Genomic DNA, 22,297 nt, shown 5'->3' with positions numbered 1-22,297 from the left:
AGCCCAGCGGAGAACGGCTGTCCCAGCGGGGACTGCCCATGCCCTGCGCTGCCCGCAGCTTTTCAAGCCCTCATTTTGCCCCGCCGCCCCAGCTCTGCTTCCTCCGGGCATTTTGCTTCCCACCTGCACGCTCCTTATGTAAGACAGAAGCTGACGGGGAGCGAGGACTGGGTGTCAGCGCACACACACACGCACACATACACATGCATCCATCCCCACATACATGCACGCATGCAGGGAGACAGGTTACGCGCACGCAGCATCCCTCCGCAGCCGCTCCTGGGAAGATGCCGATACCTTTTATCCAGGCAAGCGATCCACTCGCCGGAGGATGAGGAGTGGGAGGTATGAGCGGCGACCATGTTGGACAAGGATCAGGTCGCCGCACACCCGGCTGGCGGCGGCGGCTCCCCCGCCGGTCGCTCGGTCCGTCCTCCCTCCTTCGCTCCCTCCCTCCGCGCACGGCGCGATGGGCTCGCCCAGGCCCCCGCGGCTGCCCGCCCTGCCCGCCGCAGCCAGCGGGCTGCGGCTCCCGTTTGGGGGGCTCTTCCGCCTCGGCCGGCGGCTGGACTGTGACCCGGCGCCGCCTCGTCCGCCCGGGGCACCCTCCGGCCCGGCCGGGAGAAGCGCCCGGCCCTGCCAGGCCGGTGGCGGCAGGTGGCAGCCCCCGGAGGCGCGGCCGCCAGCCGGGGAGCCCTGGGCTGTGGCAGGGTAGTAAGACCAGCCTGGAAAGGATTTAGTCCTTTCCTGGAAGATGTTGTCGTTTGCCTTCGGTGAGCTCCTCGGTACGCACACTTGAGCCCGACTTGCCGGTCCCTGCCCTTGCTTCACCAGAGATGTCCTTGGCGGGGTTGGGGGTGGGAGCTTTTTAATTATAATAAGCAGCTTGCAAGTGTTTTCACAGCTCTCCAGACCCCTGTGTCTGTTCCAGTAGTAAATGCACAGCAGAAAGAAGGTGCAGTTTGCATTTCAGGAATTTTTCTGATGCCTCCAGCCTGCTGTCCATTATCTGTGTCCTAAAGGCTCTGGTTTATTGTAGGTGAAAAATGAGGTGGGCAGTACAGCCTGTGAACAGGATTTAACAACTGGAGGGAACCCAACACACAACACGAGAAAGGTGAGCGTAATATAGAATGAAAACCATCCACACCCTTCTGTTGTGGTAGTGTGGCCTGCAAAATGCAGGTTTTTTAAGGATACCGATGCACACAGGATTAAAAAAGTGATGAGCAGAGGAAGGAATGCAGAGCAGCAGGTCTTCCTGTTTTGCAAAGTTCTTTGTGAAGTATTTTCTGCAAAATATTTCAGGATCTAGATCATATCTTCCCAAGTAATCTGTGTATAACCATAAGCCTCAGTTTACAGTCAACACAACCGGCCTTGAGTAGCGTGGGAGAAGAGTAGGAAGCGACAGAGATTTCAGCAGTATGTTTGGGGTTACATGTAGATGATAGCAAAGTAAAACTCAAACTGTGCCTTCCTTTAGGCTTATAACTCCTCTCTGCTTTACAGTGTGGATGCAAATGATTAATTCAGATGCTGATAATCTGCCAGTGCCTTTTATAGTTCTCCATGCACCATCTTCTCTGCCCCCTGTTCTGATCTCTTTTGCTGTATCAACTGTAATTTACTTACATACATATGCTACTTCAGATTTCACATCTACCTTTTAACAGCCTTATTGCTGCCATAGCTTCCTCAGCACTTTAACAGAAATAAATGTTAACATCAGGATACTGAACAGTATGATGAAATATCTAAGGAAATGTATATAAAAATCCCTTTTACTAAAAGGATATTCATAAGAAATTGACATAGCAGAGGAGAATGCCGCAAAAGCCAATCCTTTCATTTTCCCTTAAAAAAATTAAAGTGCATGCCAGAGGAATAGAAGAGGCTGCCAGTCAGTAAGATCAAAGCTGCAGCTCTTCCTTTGCTACAGTCCATGGGGAAAAAGAGAGAAATTCTTGCAGGTAAGCAGTCAGTCTACTTGAGGAAAACCAATGCTATTAATTCCTCAATATGTGAGTGTTTGGGAACCAACAGAACGAGAGCTTCAAATGTAAGAAACTTAAAATTCTCAACTTAATTATTTTTAACGTAGTATGTACATTACAAATTAATCAATAAAGCTCACTTATTTTGTACTTCTGTTATAAAACATTCATCACATTATTCCACATAATTACGGTTTTCCTTCCAGAGCAATCACACAAAGGCAGCCCTGACTGCTCTTTTTCCCCTCAACCCAGTTTAAGCTGCAGTAGAGGCTCTTTCCTCTTAACTGGCAGCAGGCCTGAGCAAGAGCCCAGAAATCGCTCCTTGCTGAAGGCCTTTTATCTTTTCTCATGGGCTGTTTCACAGACACAAACAGCATTACACCTGCCAGTACCAACAGTTTCGTACACAGCAGCCGCGTAGCTCAGTCAGCAGAACCACCGTGCTGCAGCTGTTTAGTGCTCACTCAAGCCACCTTTGTCAAGTCCTCTCCCACCTGTATAATGTTTAATGCCCCAGCCACTAGAGGACAGGCTAGGCTTCCATAAAAGGTAGCAAGCAGGGATATTTCCTTGGTAAACTAGGAGAAAATAGGCTGAGCTTGAAAAGACAAGGCCTTTGGAATACTCTCCTGGGATGCAACTTGTGAAAACCTTTGTTGGTGCTCGTGAACAAATCCTTGACCAAGCAACCTGCCTGCCCTGGGACAGCCCTCTGCAGTTACCAGTGCTTTTGATTCCAAAGAATGCAGTGTCTGTAGGCATGAAAGGCATGTTGCTGAAATGCCTACTGTGAGCAGACACTGCTCAGAGGTGGACCCTTCTGTGGAGTATCCATTAAACAAGAATTTAACACGTGGATTGTGCAGGCCGGACAGGCCCAGAGTGGGCTAGGAACCCTGGATATATCTGTACTTCATTCAGAAGTATCTCAATTACAGAGCACTTAGAGCAAGACAGCCGAAATATATCTCTGGCAATTAGGTTATGAGTAATCACGTAGCTTAAGATGTGAGTTAAACTTCTGAAGTTAAACTTAGGAAGTAGGAAATAAATATTTGGTTGGTTCACATATCAAGCCGTGTCAACCAAAGGTTCTCCAAACTGCACAGAAGTGTCAGGACCTCCTGACTACTGAAATCAGCAATCCTGGACCCCAGTTCAGTGCATGTTCTCCTGAGATAAAAGGTACCAAATAAGTATTATATGTCTTGCATGACAAGTCAAACGGAATATAGATTATCCTGTGACTCGTAAGAATTCAGAACATAACAAGCCTAGGAAACATCAGTTGAGAATACTGGCCTTATGTTAATGGGGTCAAGTGCCCATTCACCTGTAAGAGCATGTGCTAGAATGAATGAAAAAGAGACATGAAGGATTATGCATTGTTAAAATGACTGGTGGTGTGAAAATATCTTTCTCAGAAACACAGCCTTATTTTTCAGCACTTGTGGAACTCCACAATAATGTTTCAATAATGTTGAACAGAAGGCTAATGGGACTTCTTACAATCTGATTTTTGAGACTTGATTATGGAGCCAAAAATCTGGGATGGCAGCTGCTTGCAAAAGAGATTGCTAGTGGGAAATGGAGATTTGCCAGCTGAGGTATGTGAAAGATCAAAGACTTTTTAACTTTCCATAGTTTACAAAGGAATAACAGGACCATGCAGAAGCCCTTAAGCGACAGAAAACCAGAAATCACCCAGCCTTTAAGTTATCCTGTGCCCGTTAGACTAAAAGTCAGAAAGTGTAGGGTCCTAACTGTTGATTGTGTTATGGGACATAAGGCAGATCATATTGAATTTCATACCTTGACTATTTCTTTGCTTTTTCTTGCCAATACATATACTTGTTCCTTCACTTTTTTACTCAGTTATAGCCAAATAGTTCTTGCTGAAATCTTCCAGAAAAATAGAAATTCCCCTCAAACAGGAACTTAATATGAAAAACTTGAACTAGAAGACTAAATAATAGTTTTTAGAGCTTGAAAAAACATTACTAAATGTATTTATTAAGATGTGTGTTACACAGTAATAGGGTACAAATGAGAGCTACTGTGGAAACCCCTTTACACTGCTAATTATATCAACTTTAAGAAGTTTCGAGCAACTGCAATAATACTGTTAAAAAAAAGAACAGTAGGGTTTGCCCTGTTTGCTACAGCAGTTTTGGATGCTATGTATAATACTCTATAATTATTAATTTGCAGTTATGATATAGTGAAGAATTAGTGGATACAGAATCTATAACTTGCCCATTGGCATCACAGCAATTTAATTTCAGAGCAAAATCACACAAAACCCCAGCAGCTCAGTCCTCAGTTCTGGCCATCTGTGTTTGAGAAAGTACCTGGGAGAAACAGCTGGCTGCCAGGCACTGAGGTGCTCCCCTGATTCCTGTGTCTGTTGCAGTATTGCTCAGGCTCAGGACTCTTCTAATTCAGACTGACTATACTGAGTCTAAGTGATTGCACAAGTCATTGGCTATAATCCTTTGTCCCTAAATTATAGCTGGGAGACAAGGTAAGATAAGAGCAGCTCAAGCAGCTTTAAAACGTGTAAGGTTTCCTTTCTCTAAAGAAATCTCAACTTTGTCACTTAAACTGATTTTAAGCGTGTGTTGTGTTGCTATACAGAAGCCAAATTAGTTAGTGTAACTCCAGAATGAGCACATAGATTCTACTTCAAACAGTAGTTTAAGCTAAGGTATCACTTGGAAGCCCTGAAAGTAAAACCAAGACTGACAGAACTATGATGCATGTTTAGAATCCAGCAGTGTCACATTCAGCGTGGTTAGGGTTGTGAGAACCAAAATGTATTATCAGTTGTACGTGCACAACACTACTGACTTCGAAGGAGTGATCAGGATACAGTAGAATGAAGAGAAACCTGCATGTGAGTTCTTTCGGGAATTGTATGCTGTGGGGGCTGCAAAAGATGTGATAACATACAAACCTAAAACCAATGCATATATTAAGAAAAAAGTCCTGTAAAGCCTACAAGCAACATTGATAATTGTCTCCAGTGCTAATCCTTAAACCTGACTTATAATGATGTAGCTGAGCCTTTTTTTTAGAATGGGTAAGGATTGCCCAAATTAACTTCCTGCATCATTCCCTGATCTATCTCTTTCCTGCTCCTGTACTCCTCACTGACTCAGGGCATCTCCCCAGTTCCCTTCAAAGCATCTTCTTCCAGAATTCAACAGCATCATAAGCCTTTCCCCCCATCATTGAGAAAACTGTTCCACCACACTTCTCATGATAGCTCTATCATGATACTCTGGAAAAGGTCTCAGTGTTGCCAACAACAAGCCAGAAGCAAGTGAAATAGAAACAGACTGGTAAGAAACAAATACACTAGAAAGAAAGCATACATTGTCCTATACAGAAGGCGTAGCATGAGCACAGGTACAAGGTGGAGAAAACACAGCTGAGCTGATGTTTGTGTGAATTTAATAAAGTTCAGATTCTGGGCTCTTTAAAATTAGCTGTCAGTTTGCTGCTTTGTTCAGCAGGACCAGAGCTGTTTCCTAAATTCCTGGAAGTAAAAGGGATAACTGGAATTTTACAGCATATGTCCAATTTTACGTATGACTTACTAGTTATGTAGGTTTTCTGAACAGTAAAGGATTGGTATTTTACTACATATAGTGCTGTATTATGCGTCGTTTTACCCATCATCATTTGACATTGTCCCTCCTTCAGGCTAGACATGAGGAAGAAATTTTTTACACTGAGGGTGGTGAAACACTGGCACAAGTTGCCCGGGGAGGTGCTGGATGCCCCATCCCTGGAAACACTTAAGGCCGGGCTGAACAGGGCTCTGAGCAACCTGATCTGGTTGAAGATGTCCCTGCTCATTGCAGCAGGTCTGGACTAGATGACCTTTGAAGGTCTCTTCCAACTCAAACTCTTCTATGATTCTGTGATTCTATGATTGCTAGTGAATGTCAAATAAAAGCATTGTCCACATCATAGTAAGGGCCAACATAAGGAGGATTGTATTAGTTTGTATTCCTTGAAATTAAATAGTCTGAAATTATAGCCTGTGTTTCAATGAGTCTGTGACACCGTTTCTCATTAAGAAAACACGATGCAGCAACCACCTTTTGTAGTATTACTTGGCATAGTTTTAGCAGCATGTTGCACACAAGCGCTATAACATTTTTCTGTTTGATGACGAATATCAAAGCCTTTCTGTGGAGTCGCATTTTGAACAGATGGTCATTTGATTTGCACACCTGAAATCTGAGCCCACATCCTGAGTTTAATTCCAAAAAGACTTAAAGAAACTACACAGTAAGAAATATGTTTCAAATTGTTCATGTTGACAACATTATGGGCGTGCATAGGTTTGATATTATTGCTTTAACTACTTTCTTTTGAATAGGGGTTTTCTCCATAGGATTTTCGTCAAATTCTTCCAGTCTTACAAAACTAGATGATCAGGGGAAGGTAGGAATGGGGCTATTCTGTTTAACCCACTTCCCTAGTTGTGTCAAGACCTAGACAGCTGCGCTGGGAGCGAAAGGCAAGAATCTCAGAATCTAGTTTCACAGGAAAAGGAAAGTCTATTGAAATAAATAAACAATTTCTAAATTAGTCACAAGAGTATTTCAAAGATTAATTAGCTGCTGAAGTATAGTTCTTTGAAGATGGAATGTTTACATAAATGTTCTTTTAATTTATTAGTGTTTAGATGTGCAGACACATCAACATACTGGGTTCAAACAGAACTTGTGTGCACAACTCAGGACAACATAAGGAGTTTCAAGATAATAAATATCAGGAAAATTCTTTACAGTTGCCAAAGACAGGAGGCAGCTGGCACTCAGACTGCACTGTGTCGTTCTCAGAGCAACATTCAGGAGGCAGCAGAACTCAGTGCCACACTAGACCCACCCAGCCTGCCGTCGTGATCCTTACTCTGTGAGTGCAGTGCAGACCCCCCAGTGCTTCTCAATGGACCTGAATCAAACTGGTCAGCTGGGGCTGAATCACAGACATGGTCAGGAGGGTCTGGCTTTATGCTGAGTCATAGGAGTAGGGTCTGTGGGGTGCTAGGCTTGCTCTCCACATACCTACACATGACCGACAGGTATGTGATTTCAGCTCCCCACTCTCTGAAAGCAGGTGTGCTGCTTCCGGGCCTGGTCTGCCCCTACAAACGTTAGTTTATAACACAACAGCATCCACTTAGAAACCCCACTGTCCTTTTTCTGCACTGCACTGTCAGCTCAAATGTCTCATTTTCTCTGGGACATACTTAACTTACCATGGCTAATGGAATTAATCATTGGATTGTAATTATTTACTAATTCTTTCACCCAAGGTACTAAAGCAAATCAAGTTCTTATTGTCTACATGTATAATTCTTTATTACTTGATCCTTCCTTGCCAGTTTTGCTGTATTTCAACAATCATCAATTTCCATCAGAGGCTAAATGGAAAGGTGGTTTTGCTTAGCTGCAGAGCCAGCTGAACACATTTTAAACTGTTTGGGCCAAGTTTTATCTTCATAACTTAGTGTCAGCTCTCTGCTAGATACACATGGATATATTTCTGGACAGGAAGAGCACAGTTCATAGCCTGCCCCTGAATTTGCCACTGCTGCTATTGAAGCCATTAGGCTATCATAATTTGTGATTATGAAATGACTAGTTTTCATCATTTTACCGGGTGGAGTCTGAGGGGAAGCCTGGGAATTCCTAGGAGCAAGGTACCCCATTAAACATTCTTGTGGTTGCTATGTTGTCATAGATAATAGCTCAACAAGAAAATCTGTAATAAGTAGAAAGTGATCCTCTATCGGTCCCTTATTTTCATAATAATTGATCTTTCCATACTAAATTCAAATACATTTCATATTCAACCTTACTTGATCACTGTAGGAAATTTATTTTTCCTGAAGTCTGTCCCACATTTCTCCTAGCAATCAGTTCTAGAAATCAATTATATGTATTTAAAATTCTTATAACAATTGTATTTTTGTATTGATGAATAGGTACTAAAAAAACAAAGCTCTGACACAATGTCAAGATTCTTTTTATCTCTTTTTTTATATTATACATGAGATGTGTGGCATAAAAGCAGTTGACTGCAGTCCCACTGAGCTCCTTCATGGTAATTCATGAATCTACCTCTCAGTAGTAGAGACTTTTATTTGTGCGAATACCACACCTTTCCTTAGAATTAAGAGGTTTTAAAGGGAAAAAGGGACATGGTACTTAGTTTCTTGGCAAATAAAACTCCTGTCCTGTGATTCACAGGTGATTTCAACAGCCTTCCCTCTAGCTCCCAATGCCTGTTGCTTTTCAACAGAAGTGAGCAACCTTAGCTGTCCCCTTGATTCCTTGTTTATATAACTGATGTCTGTAAAGTATTATGCATATCATAAAATAAACACTTCTAAAAAGCTTTGTCAATGAGACCTGTATAGCTGGGATGTGTAATTTAATTAGACCTTACATGAAATAATGATTTATAATCTGCAGTGAATAAAGAAACAAGTCTTTTGATTACTTTCTGCAAATTCTAGTTTTCTGCAAATTCTTTCAGTCAAGAGGATAGACAACTATGAGTCAAATTCTTTAAAGTAAACTCAGATAAACCCTGCAAATTATTTCAGTGTAAGTAATAATTTCATAAATGAAAGTCAAGGACATTCAGTAAGTCTGAGACTGTCTTGTTTACATAGGTGTTCTTCACTACTCTAAGGACAGGATTGTAATTAAGATCATAGAAGTACTCTAATTAAAGCATTCCAAGCTTTATATTTACTTGTACTGGCAGTATGGTCTGTCATAGGTGACGATCGTATGTACCACACATTTGCACATGACAAAACGTTTCTATAGTAATTCATTGTGCAGCATCATGTATGTTCAATGCAGCAATTCTATCCATCACAATTCTGTAAACAAGTTAACAGTTTCTGAAAGGATTGGTTCATGGGATTACAGATTTAGTTTTTCTGAGAGCCTGCTGGGGGCACCAACACACACCCATAAAAACCAAATAATGAAATTAGGCAAATGAAACAAGAAAGACAAATTCAGTCATTTATTTACGTGGTAAAAATGATGCAGTCCGTCTCAGATTATATGTAACATTTATGGTCTTCACAGCTTTAAAAATACACCTCACAATATATTTGCTTGCAGGCTTATACACGCAAATAATTCAGAACAACTGGCTAAAGAGTGAGCTGAATACAGCATAGGCAGCCCTAGTAATTTATTCTGGCTGAGAAAAAAAGGTGAACCAATTGATAGGTGAGGAAAAAACCTGCTGTGGCTGTGAGCTGCATCCTGGCTGGTACAGACAGGTGGCATTTGTTGGTTAAAAAACAGACTGTTGAGTTGTGTAACAGGAGGCCCAACTATTGCAGCCCTGTAGTCGAATAGCAATCATGAAGTGCTACCTCGTGTATAAAAACAGGAGGAGACCTGGATGTATTAAAAATATGTTAATGACACAATAGTAGCATAAAACCAATAAATACCGAGTTTGAAGCATGGGTGTTTTCACATATAAGTCATATAAGTCATGTTGGTTCTAGAGAAAAGTTGTACAAATCTGAAAGCTTTAAGTGGAGACGGTACAATGTACAGCAAATCTTTATAGAAATGCTCTGTTGTCTTTGTTCTCTGATTTTTCTCCCTTATCCGTGAAATTAACAACATTCATGCCTGACAGCAACTTTTAAATTATTTTGAAGTGCCCATTTTTCTAAAGCTTCTTTCATAGTTGAAAGATGGGAAGGGTAGATAAACAAAAGCTAAGAAAGAAAGCAAATGAGAGGCTGGCACAAAACGAGGGTAAAAGGTGAGCATCATTCTGGAAGGAAAAGAGCTTGCCAGGTCAGAAGTTCATTGACTCCAAATTTGTACAGGATCTGAACTTCTCAAGGACCACGGAGAATAATCTCATTTAGGAAATTCCATGCAGATAAAGAAAAAATGAAGTTACCACTGAGGAAGTAAGAGGAGACAAAACCCTCTTAGACACTAAGCAGATGAAGCTGGGCTTCTAGAAGCATTCAAGAAATGCAGTGAGGAAGCACCTCCTCATTGACACTGTGGCTCACCAACTATCTCATATTTGGAAGCGTTCCTGAAAAGAGAAAGAGAAGTGACAAAATACTGCACAATTGCTGGCAGCTGGTATTATCCTTCCATAGTCACAGCTTGCTCCTGACAAGGCAGGGATTCATTCCATATTAACATTTTTTGACATTTTGATTTTCTGTTCTTGTTCTATTTCTGTTAAATCAAACCTGATCCATTATTCAATCACTCTTACAGTAATTATTTTTTTTTTAACATTCAAGTGAAATTTCCCACACTTCAGTTTGTGCCTGTGGTCTCTTGTTCTGTATCTAGACTTCCCTGAGAGGTGTTTGTCTCTATCTTCCTTATTTCACCCCTCATCAAGTATTTATAAATGTTTATAAGATCCCGCGACTCTTCTCTTCCCCAGGCTGACCATTCCCAGCTCTCTCAGCCTCTCCTCATATGTCAGATGCTTTAATCCTTTAATAATCTCCATTGCCCCTTCCTGGGCTCTCCCCTGTAGGTCCATGTTTCGTACTGGAAAGTCCAGAGCTGGACACAGCACTCCAGATTTGGCCTCACCGGGGCTGGGGAGAGGAGAATAATCCTGTGTCTCGACATGCTGGCCGTACTATCCCTAAAGCAGCCCAGAAAGCTGTTGACTTTCTGTGCTGCAAGGGCACTTTGCTGGCTGCTGTTCAAATAAAAGGAGATAGACCGGATATGGGAAACAGATCTTTCATTGTTCCAAGCCTGGATCTTGAAATGTGTTGTAGCTCACAAGTCAAGGCCTGCACAGTCAGCTCCCCGCGGAAAGGCAAAATTCTGTGAGTTTGTGTTAGATGACTGTTCCTAGAAAGCTTAAACTTCGTTGCATGTTTGTTGGAGTGTTCCCACCACAGAAGGTGGGAAAGGAAGCGGGACTGGAGGGCGCGTTCTGGGACCTCACCTGCCAGACCTCCCACGACCAGTACCCCTGGTCACGCTAATGCCAAAATTAAGGTTGCTTTACATGTCTCACACTTGGACCCTCTTTTCAGGTATTTATGGGTTTGTCAAATTTTAAGATCTTAAACTGAATTTTTCAATATTTGGGATCTGTCTTCTGTCAGAAATCCTCAGCCAATGCCATTTAGTCACCAAACAGTTTAGCAGATATACATTGTTCTGCTGTTGTGAACATTCTGATGACCTTTTCTTTTAAGCATCTTTATTGTGTTCCTGGTCTCCAACAGGGACCTGAAATGTGAAAGACTGTCTGTTCTGAAAATTTACCCAGGTTTTTGTTTTCTCCAGTGAGAGTACACACATGCAGAATGTCTCTTATAGAGGCTGGAGCTGAAGTCTCTGAGTTCACCCTACTGAGCCATCTGAAAAGAGGGAGTAACAGTGACACCTCTGTATTTCCCAGCACTGCTGCAAAAGTTGATAATATTTGAAAAGTACATTGATTATACAGTGATGAGTGCAGAGAAGAGCTCGTAAAGATATCATTAACCTTGTGGTCACAACAGGGTCTGAACAGACTGTACTAAATTAAAGACAAGACTTGAGCAACATAGAGAAAACACAGTTCTTTGGAGAAGCAGAGACCATTTGTTCACCACATTGGAGAAGCATCACCATGTAAAAAAAGGGGAATGTCATCATAAATAACCTCAATAAACATAGACTAGTTGGCCATGGATTATTTTAATCCAGTCATTTCCTAGATTTTGAGTGGTTGACTTTGCAATTTTAATATTGTTCAGATATACATCATTTGTGGCCAGCTTGCCTTACTGCATGTGAATATTTCCCCCGGTTAAGAGCCACAAAAATGAACCTACTTGGGTACCTTAGAGGGCTGGGATGGAGGAGAACTTCTGGGGACAGTTAAATCCAGGATTCCCTGTGATGCTTTTTCTTCACAGCAGGATGGGTTTTGGCTAGATCTCTGTACAGCCCAGCAATATTGCCCTCAGACAACCTTCTTGGCATGCTTACAGCCCTCACTGGATATTCAGAATATCCAACAGCCCTCATGCTGTTGTAGTCCCCAGGGATGCTTATGTGGCACAGCCCCTGTAAGAGGGATAAAATTGGTAAATTTATGAGCCATGTGCTGATCAAAAGAAATTAAGTCACCCCTAGACATTTTTCAGAAGCCCACGTGCCCATCCTTCTCCCTTACCTCTTTAGCAGAGCTCTCAAAAGAGAAATTCGGAGAAGTACCTACTACGTTTACTCTCCTACGTTTACTCTCCTTAGCGATTTAGGTCCTCAAAATAGCAGTAGTTTGTTAGTCCACCAAAACAGTTTCTAAACAATGTAATTAAAAGGTTTAGGGAGTTTTGTTATGTTTATGCCTTTTACACATGCTGATACATTTTCTAGCATGAAATAAGCATGGCTTAGGAATACAGATACTACACATTTCTTTCTGTTGCAGCATGATACCAGGAAAATTTTAAAAAGCAAAGTGCCGATTCAGTGCTGTTGTTGATCATTTTCAGGCTTACTTACATAGAAGATTTTAAGTTTTCAGCTAAGTTTTGAGGGATGTACACTGTATAAGCACACATTGCCTCTGACTAGCACATTTCATTTCACTTTGGCAGTGGGACTAGTTTATTCTAGGGTTTCTCCTCTTTGGAAGAAATGAGGTTATTACACAAATCCAGCAAAAATGCTTCAGTTAATATTTGCTAGCAGACAAACCATGGAAATATGTCATACAACTTGCATTTTTTAAGGCATTTTTGGTTTTGCCCTCAATAAGCCAAGAAATATTGTGTCGTCTTATAATAATATTGTAAAACATTTAAATATTTGAAACCAACACAGGGCTTCATTCCATCTGGGAAAGAAGACCATGAGGATAACACGCCACTGACTGTCCAATTACAGCAATATATGTATTGAAGTCAAAATATTTAAACACGTTATAAAAGACTTCATTTCCATTGTAGAGCAGAAGCACATCTGCTGTACTTCAAATACTTCCTATCCATGCCAAAAGAACACTATGAAGAGAAAATGCATTTTTTATGTGCTTTTCCTTTGAGTTCACCCTATGTGAATATGGAAAGAGATTTTTCAGTAGGAAAAAAGTCACTAATTGTGATCGCTTGACATTTTGTGTTTGCCCTACAGCTGCCATTTGTGAGTAGTGTGGAAATCAAGTCCTGGCTGTGGATTTCTGGCTTCTGCTTCCATATGGTGCCCAGAGCCCAAGAAAAACCTCTCGGGGACGCAGACTTTTTGCTGTTAACCCGAGTAAGATTGGAGCAGGCGTTCAATACAAATGCTACGCACATGGAAGTGATGCAGAAGTGGCCCTGCAGATCCTATAGACCCTACACACAGGACACAGAGACAACGTTGCTTATCACTGTCTTGCATAGGGTTTTGGAGAAAGTGGGATGGGATCTGTAATCCATCACCCTAAAGCTGCTGGGTGCAAGAAATAGAAACATATTCACTTTGTAGGTACAAAAACTGCCAACATTTTGATACTATTAACAAGCACACTGAAAAGGATTAATGTGCTTGGTTTAAGTCATACTGTTGCCTGGCGCTTTTACACTTGCAACTGCTACAAGAAATCAGACTAACTAATATTAGGCTCTAATGTACCCCAGTGTACTGCACATTTTCAATTATTTCAAAAGCACAGTTTATTAAAATTATGCTCATTTTGTGGCAGAAGAATATTTTATGCCATAGCAGACACCTCAGTTATAAGACACTGTACAAGAGGGATTTGAAAGTAATGTTTTTGTGCTTCACTTGTCTTCATTTGTAGTGCAAGAAGCTTATGAGATTTGTGTCTCTGCTGATAATACTTTCCTTCTGCTTTCTTTAAATTCTTACTGTGCCTTGGTTTAGAAATTTCAACTATTGCTCTTTGGTTTTGGCAGTTTTATTTTTCTAATTCTAGTTTTAACCGAAACCACTTATCTCCTCATGGTGCATGAAGTAGGATTTGAATGCAATTTTAACAACAGCTTTTTAGATTTCTCATAAATTAAATGAAAAAGGAACTGAATGTGAGTTAGTTCAGAAATGTAGGCAAGTGACCTTTTCAGCCAAGTGACCCTAGTGGTGCTTTGTAGAAAGATCATTACTGTTATTCTCATTTTTTTTTCCCACTGCAAGAAACAGAATTGTTCTCCCTGTTCCTACCACTACAAAGTGAATACCTGCTACCTTTTCCAACATTACCATAAAAACAATTTGCAAAGTGAATTGCATTCACCAGTGTGCATGGTCCATGCTTTTATTCTGCACTCTATGAATAAAATTAAATTTAGCTTTCCAGACAGTAGATGAAGGAATAAACACTTTTAAGTGAACTGCACAGCTATGTATCAAACCACAAATGAAAAGGCCATCTGACCGAGAAGTGTGTTGAAAAGCTTCTGTTGAGAATTCCAGAGATCCTCTTCAAAACAAACTATCAAAACAAAATAACTTTCTTTATGAAATTGGGCTTGTTCAATTTCTGATAAAAATAGCAAATCTTCTTAGACTGGAGACATTTGATAAAACTAAATCAGACTTTATTTGAAGACAGATAGAACTATCAACTCACAGGTTGCTGGAGTTCATAATCAATAAACCTACTTTTTGTCAGTGATTATAAGCATTGTAGAAATTGAGGTTATTTAATTTCTTAAATAAATAATTTCTCACTGAAAAAAACAGTGATCTCGAGCAATAGCCAAAAGCACCTGTCCTGTGAAGATGGTACACAATTATGAGGGTTTCCCTGATTGGTAGTTTCGAGGAAGCCCACAAAATGCACAAAATCGACAACTATCAGACTAAGAAATGACAAAACAGTTGAACTGAACTTAAACTGCACAATTATAGTGAATTATTAGTATTTCCCATATAGCTTACTGATCCTTTAGTATTCAGGGTAGTGAAAGAAGCATTATATTGGTATTTCAGTGAAAAAATGTCAGTGAAATTTCAGGCATCCTCTAATGTGGATATAAACACATGGCTTCAGGAGTACTGACACTGACATGGGATGGCTCAGTTTGTGTAAGGAGGAATCGGTGGTATTTTTCAGCGATGCTTATAATATATCTGTTACAATGATTCCCCACACCAAATATCAGCTGAAGGATCATACCAAATTTTGCTGTGAGAGACTCTTATCAGCCACTGATGAATATGCTGTGATGTATAGTACCCATTCATTCTTCTCTAGTTTCATGAGATTCTGTACTTGCAGTTTCTGAGCTTTCCTTGCTGGATGAAGTCATGTGAGGGGAAAAAAAACCACCAAATGAACTGAATTTATCATGACTTATAAGATCACAGTTTTACCATGTAAAACTATGTGAAAGATGATTCATACTCCAAGAAAGTCAGAGAATGTTGTTATAATTGTTGGTCTCAGCCACAAGTTCACCAACTGTATATACTTAAATAGTTCGCACTGTTTCCATTTGCAGATAAAAATGTGATCATATAATCCTTTCAAGATAAGCTACCACTAATTTTAAACACTATGATTAGTCTCTCTTTATTTTTCAAAATAGGATCTCATGGAGTTTCACTGTGTTGAATGCAACTCCTTGAGTTTTGAAAAGCTCCCCAAGAACTTTTGAAATTCCAAAGATATTTTAATGCTGACAACATGCATGTGTGGTATGTCATTCAACCCCTCACAATAATACAACATTTTTGCCTGTATGTTGTAAATGGATCCATTTGCTCCATTTATATTTTGTGTTGCAGCAGCTATCTGAACTCGGAAGTTACTTCAGCTGACAATACAATCAAGTATTTTCTCTACTGTTTACTTTAAGACTCTGAACTGCATTTAAATTCAACAGTCACCAAATCTGAGGATTGTCTTGATCTCTTAAGATTAATTCTTCCCAGAAAAGTTCAGAATAGATTTTTTATTATTATTTTCATGATAATTTTGCATCTTAAGATGAACAAGACTGAAATCATCACCATTCCTTCCCCTACCTCCAAACATGTCCACAGTAAGAAATGGAGGAGTTCTTGCTATTTGCATCTCCAGAGCAGTCAGAGTTTGGCTATTCTGAGTCAGGGTCACAAGGTTTCATATTTCCCTCCATTCAAACCTTGTAACACTTGGTCATAAGTCATAAACCAGACTTCTGCATGTTGCTCTTATCAGTCTGGCTGGCAGGAAAGGCAGCTTTTTTAGTAAACTGGGGAGGCTGAGCAGAGATTTGGAATTGGCGTGAAGTCAGCACCCATCTCCTGAGGCCATCAGTACCGCCTGGCTTCTGCCACCCGAGCTAGCAAATTGTTCATGGTCGCTCTTGAACTCTGTTCTGCATATGGCAGGACAGAAATGGGCCAACCTGTGAAAACTGTCTGTAATTAGCTGCGTATGACTGTGCCATTCAGTGTTGACTCTGCAGCCTGGCAATGCTATCCATTGCTCACATCTGAGGAGATACATGAGACATGCATTTAACAGTATTTGAGTTTATAAGATTGCATGTGAATTCCCATTTTTAGCTGTCAGGAGCAGAAGCTAAAATATTTTCAGTGAACCCCATTGCCAACTAAACAGAAACTGTAACTAAGCAACACAGAAACACCGCTTCAGTTATTCAGGACTTGGAAACACGATTTACCCGATGTCTGCCTTCCCCTCACTCCCCAACTAAAATGTCTAGATTTATTTGACTGTTTTATTTCTCTAATTGCAACATGTTATACATCAAAATTTAAAAAGCCTGTATGAAACTGAATCATCCTCCCCACAAGAATTAGTAGAGCAGTGTGATAATGCTGAATCCAGGCACAACATTTTCAAAAAATTACAATAGTTTCACATGATTATATAGAGAACAAGGTAATGAATAAATCAAATAAAGACAACATCACAGGCAATGACAGCACTACTATGCCAGTATTACAGCCTATATTTGTGCCTGACACAGTAACCCATCACTTGAACCGGGTCGAAAAGACTTCTTCCCAACAATACCATAGCATTGGCCACGTGAATACTGTGACTTTAAGTATGTTATACAAAATATTTGTCCTGCTCTTTCTTCATCCCTACTAATCCTGCTCCTTCTCTTTGGTCTCAGTGGATGCAGGATGGTAGCAGAGCTGCTGTTCAACTCAGTCCTAGCTAGGAATTCTTACAGAGCATTTAGCCTTATACAGGAATCAACTTTTCTCAAAGGCACGATGGTGTCTGTACTGGTTTATACAACTGAAATGTGTAGGCATTTCTTGAGGAGTCAAAATTTTTCTACACCTCTCAGGTATAAAGAGATCTAGATGGTCAATATACATGTTCCATGAGAATGCCATGACTATTATCCCATGAGTCATTACACATGAAATTATACATTTCTGCAGTGTGCACCAGTATTTCAGCTTCTGCCTCTAGACAAATAAGCAATGCACAGTGAAACATACTTTCCAAGCTACTAGTCGCCACTGAGTTCATAAGGAGTATCATAAGTTAACTCCGCCAGAAGAAAATGGGGCCTGCACCTGAAATTTACTTCTGAGTCCTGAATTTTAAGCAGAAATGTAGAAACCAATTTTGTGAGTCACTGCCTGGGAAGATGTGCAAAGCCTGAATTAGAAAAATTCATAATGCCAACATTATGGGAATTCTGCAGGGTTGGACCTGTTAGGTGTTTTCTGTAATAGCACCTTAAATTCGAAAAGAGCAAAAGGTTGTTAAGGCCACGAAGGAAGACCATTTGGCTTTTCACTGATGTCATAATAAATTAGTGCTAGTCTAGAAAAATACATAGATTTACAAATGAAAATGTGCAATATACAGCTACTGCTTAGTTGTTGAGGGGCTCTGATAGACATTTTTCATCTTTTTCAAGTGGAAACAGGTACAATTTTCAGATGAAAAATAAATATGCCTGTATATATGACTATATTCCACCATCTTATTAAAATGTGCTGAGCACTTTGAAAGCAAAGACAATGGCTCTCCCTTCATCCCTTTAAGATGTGTGAAGAATACTGTATCACTTTTCCCAAATTGTCAAGGTACAGAATGAGCATTCAAAAAATGTTCAAGTGAATCCTTCATTTGCTGTTACAATTACTTCTTGGACAAATTATGGAGTTTGAATTTTTCCATCAATTTTTATCACAGTTTCAGATTTCAAATTTTTAAAACATGAATTAAAAATATCTATTTTGACCATCTAAATAACTTTATGTTTTCGTGTTTTGACACAGATATTAAAAAGGTACAATTTTGAGTTTCACTGAAAATGAATAGATTTTTAATTAAAACAAAAAATTCCTTTTTAACCAATGGAGTGACTATTTTAAATAGTTATTTAAGAGACTCGACAACAGAATGAGACACCTGAACTGTGTTGGGTCCTGGGAGCAATCTCTCAACATTAGTGCTGACCTGCATGTATTCTGATCAGCTCGCTGAGAGCCCCAGTGGGATCCAGCTATTCCATTCTCATTTGGGAATGTTCCTTGGGCATAGTAATTAACCTTACATAGGTCCTTCCCTTGTTAGGTATTAATCACATTTGTGTGGGCTACACACACCATGTCACTGTAAGATTTCCCAGTTACAGAGGCATTTTATATTTGAGTGAGGACAACTTCTTTCTGTGTCTTTTTATCCTTGTCATTGTAGCTCTCTATGACAGGTACCAAACATGATGGTTTCTAAAGAGTTCAGATCTACCCTTATGAGCTAACACCCCCCAAATGTTATTATAGGCAAAGAGGCTTCAACAAAAGCACACTGAATAGGCTGCTTCTTGGCTGAGCTCCGAAAGAGACCTACCAAAAAGACAAAGAACTTTCAGAATTGTAAGCGATGCAAATGAGAAATAAAAGAATTACAAGCCTAGTGTCCTCTTCTGGCTGTCATCTTCCTCCTTGGTTGCCGTCCAGCAGCTTTTTGGAGATTTGTTTTGAGGCCAGTGAAAGTTCTGTTCCTCCTTCCACAACCAAGAGCCACATTTAGGTTAGAAATAATCCCATCAGCCAGAGTGTTCTTTATGTCCCTGCAGCTTGTACCTGTGTCATTGAACAGGCTTGAGAAGAGTAGGTACCACTCCCGCTAGGCTTGACAGCAGAAGATACCTGTGAGATCTGGCACATTTCCCGACACAACCCAGAACCTTAATGCCTGATATCCTGAGCATGTTTTGAAAGAGAGCAAGGGAGATGTAGGAAAACATTTCTCAGCTTTTCTTGTTAACCGGACCAATTGATGAAGAGAAGTTCCTACTTCTTTTCAAAATCTAACTTTTAAAGCCAAATATCTTCTATATGTTAAGCCCTGAACAGGTTGTTTGTTTGTTTGTTTGTTTTCCATTCTGGAGCTCTTATCATGTGGGATCTGAAAACATATTTACAGCTTGTGTACACCTGGCAGGTATAGACAGCAACATTTAACATGATCTGAGTCCCTATCATCTGGATTTGAGATCTGTGTAGACCACTTAATGCTACTTTTTGTCCCACATGCTAAGGGTTTTCTGTTCATGAAAGTTAGAGCTCCGGGGAGAAACATTCCTCGGGTCTCACCCCCGAGTTGAATGAAGATGCAGTTACAACACACACCTTAAGATCACATCCAGTACCCCAGTTACAACAGCTGTTTATTGACATACAGATCTTTAAGAGTCCAAATCTGAATGCACAAAAGCAGCTTTTCATAGGACTTATACTATGTTATTGAAGGATTTTTAAAAATAAACAACAAATAAAATATGATGTTTTTTCTCTGAGGAAATTAATAAATAAAAATACCTTGATAGACTACATGCATGTTTAAATACATTTATAGTTGCTTGCAAGTATAATAGATGGGAGTCCTCCCTGACTTACAGCACCAGAACAAAGCCCACTACATTTAAACAGGCCCCCAAAAAGCTGTAGAGAACTTGCTCGATCCCAGTCTAGCCATAAAGAATGTATTTCTTGTGTGCGTCAAAAGTTTCCTTTATTCAGAGTATTTCCCATGCCCCTGGCTCTATAGCCTGATCTCTCATTATCACATATTTCAAGTACTTTTGAGGTGGACTTCCAGTTTGAAACTGTCATTTTGCCCATTTTCTCTCTTTTAGGCTGTGAGCATGGATGAACCGTTACATCCTCTGGGATTTTGCAACTTTGCAACAGTGGGTAAGTGTCCTGAAACTGCCCCTACCCATCCATTTATCTTCCTGTGCAACCTTAAAATCCTGTGCATTATAACATTTTGCTTATCAGAACAATATTCAGCCCCAACTGTACTTACAGTTGTTCGTGTGAAAGATGCTGTTAAACAGTTTTAGGGATTTTCTCACGTGTTACTGTTCTTTGAAATATCCTCAGAGAAGGAGGATAGTGGTTGTATCATGAGGCTTCAGAAATGTTTTGTTTTTCATCTCAGTCCACTGACCAAAAATACATGAGCCATTTCATTGTAAGTATCCTGTCTACCATTGCTTTGTTTAGGTTTGCACTTACCTCTTCCTGAATAGAAGATCAATCACACAAACATACTGGTACACAGATGATAAAATGAGGAATTAAAACACTGTTCTCAGTTTGCTGCGTTTCACTACCTGAAGAGCTGTGCGTTAGGACTAGTTCTTGAAAAGACTCTCCTTTGCTCAGGAAGTGGTTGGCAGGGAAAGAAGAGTTCTGAGCAGCACAGGGCCTCCTAAATTGCACTCATAGCATTTAAAATGCCAATTTGAACTTTCTAAGGAGTAAACTCTGTTTGGGAAAGCACAAAGGAAACTTAGTAATTGACGTCAAATAAAGAACTGATAAGAGACTGTATCCATAAAAAGACTCTAAGTCTCGTGTTCTTTCATTAGGTATTCAGCTGTTTAGAGTAAAAGAATAATATTATTTGAAGTGTGTTTCTGTATATGTTCCGGAAGAAAATGAGAACTGCAACAGGGCCTCTTCATTTCTCTTGGGGAGGGTACCAAGGTGAAAAGCAAAAAGCTCCAGGAGCTTACTACCAACACCATGCTTTCATAAGAATAAATCAAAATTATGACAGATACTCTGTAATGAGCACCTTTTCATGCTTATGTTCATTAAATAAATATATGAACCAGAGTCTGTTGAGAAAAGGCAATCTTAGATGCACAGTTGATCATTGCTGTAAGTGATATAGTACGTGATGGAATTTAATTGATTTGGGATTTGAAATTTACCTGAAAAATTTAAAAGTGCATTCTTTCTTATTCTGTTACTCTGATTAACAGAACAATGGAGCAGTTAGAAAGCTGTGGTCAGCAGAATGCCAGTCAGTAACTTTTATTACATAGATAGGTGTGTTGTGTATAATGTTGCTACTTCTTATGCTGCTTTTAAAATCCATGCTGAAGCTTTTAATCAGTGCCATTCGGGCTCCGAAGCAGCATTGTTTTCTCCCACACTCAGGACTGCCTTTCCGCTGCTGTCTGAGAGTGCGCTCCTCCTACAGAGGATCTGGTCAGCAAAAGCAGCAGCTGCAGGAACAGTGCGTTCAGCATGCCAGACTGAAATTCATGTTTCAGGAATGTCTCCTAGGGGGGTTGAGCAATTCAGTCAGATTCGTAGTTAAAAGCCTTTCGCTGTAACACAATTACCCTCCAGTAGAGAAGAGGAATGGTCGGCATTTGTTTGCTACAAATGTGCCTTGCAAAAAACGCTATTACAAAATCCTTCCTCAGGTGAAAATTCCACTAACAATGGGATTTACCTCTGCTGGAATTACAAGCTGCTGGATTGGGAATATAAGGGAAAAAGCAAAGCAATCAACAGCATTTTACATGGGTTTCCACAGCCATTTGCTCAAAAATGTTAGGTTTTTTCTGTCTGAAAAGTAGTAACTACCACTGTCCAGCAGGACCCCAGCAGTGCCAGGAAGTTGTGGGTTAGGGGCCGTTTAGAAAAACATATATTTTATTTTTTCTGATTCTGGCTGATTCTCATTATCATAGAAAACACAGAAGATCCTTGCAAAGAATATATCATCTGCCTTAGGCAGGTGATGCACTCTCACTGACCAAGTGACAGATTTAACTGGCCTGTAGCCATCCAATTTGCGATTTTCATCACACATTCTGCAATTCTGGCTTAATCTGAGTCATGGCCTGAAACAAGAGAGGAAACTGCTGCTGTCTGGCCAAACTGTCTCATCTTGAAATATGAATACTGTGTATTCCTTTGCCTCATGATTCCCACAGTCAAGTCCTAGCCTTCCAGCCCGCCAGGGAATAAAAGCAAGGGCATCCAGACTTGCCT

At 40.2% G+C, this 22,297-nt stretch overlaps 1 protein-coding gene and 1 long non-coding RNA gene across 9 annotated transcripts in view; one reads left to right on the top strand and one right to left on the bottom strand.

The window, feature by feature from the left end:
• RAPGEF4 (Rap guanine nucleotide exchange factor 4) overlaps nt 1-548 on the bottom strand; it is a 145,128-nt gene extending 144,580 nt beyond the window's left edge. For 3 of the 8 annotated variants that reach the window (XM_071811084.1, XM_071811085.1, XM_071811087.1), the window contains exon 1: nt 298-543. In XM_071811084.1, coding sequence (XP_071667185.1) covers nt 298-362 — 65 coding nt within the window. In that variant the 5' untranslated portion in view covers nt 363-543. Of the gene's footprint in view, nt 1-297 lie in introns of all 8 variants that reach the window. The other 5 variants (XM_065841135.2, XM_071811088.1, XM_071811095.1 and 2 more) reach the window with 4 other exon arrangements.
• The window catches only part of LOC136103198 (uncharacterized), a 74,030-nt gene that overhangs the window by 493 nt on the left and 51,240 nt on the right, over nt 1-22,297 (top strand). Inside the window, exons 2-3 of the long non-coding RNA XR_010651576.2 lie at nt 1,040-1,117; nt 20,134-20,191. This is a non-coding gene — a long non-coding RNA (uncharacterized lncRNA). The remainder of the gene's footprint in view (nt 1-1,039; nt 1,118-20,133; nt 20,192-22,297) is intronic.

This window comes from Patagioenas fasciata, chromosome 7 (genome assembly GCF_037038585.1).
Source record: "Patagioenas fasciata isolate bPatFas1 chromosome 7, bPatFas1.hap1, whole genome shotgun sequence".
In the NCBI taxonomy this organism is placed as follows: domain Eukaryota; kingdom Metazoa; phylum Chordata; class Aves; order Columbiformes; family Columbidae; genus Patagioenas; species Patagioenas fasciata.
The sequence above is the reverse complement of the archived record's forward strand: the minus strand, read 5'-3'. Positions and strand labels throughout refer to the sequence as shown.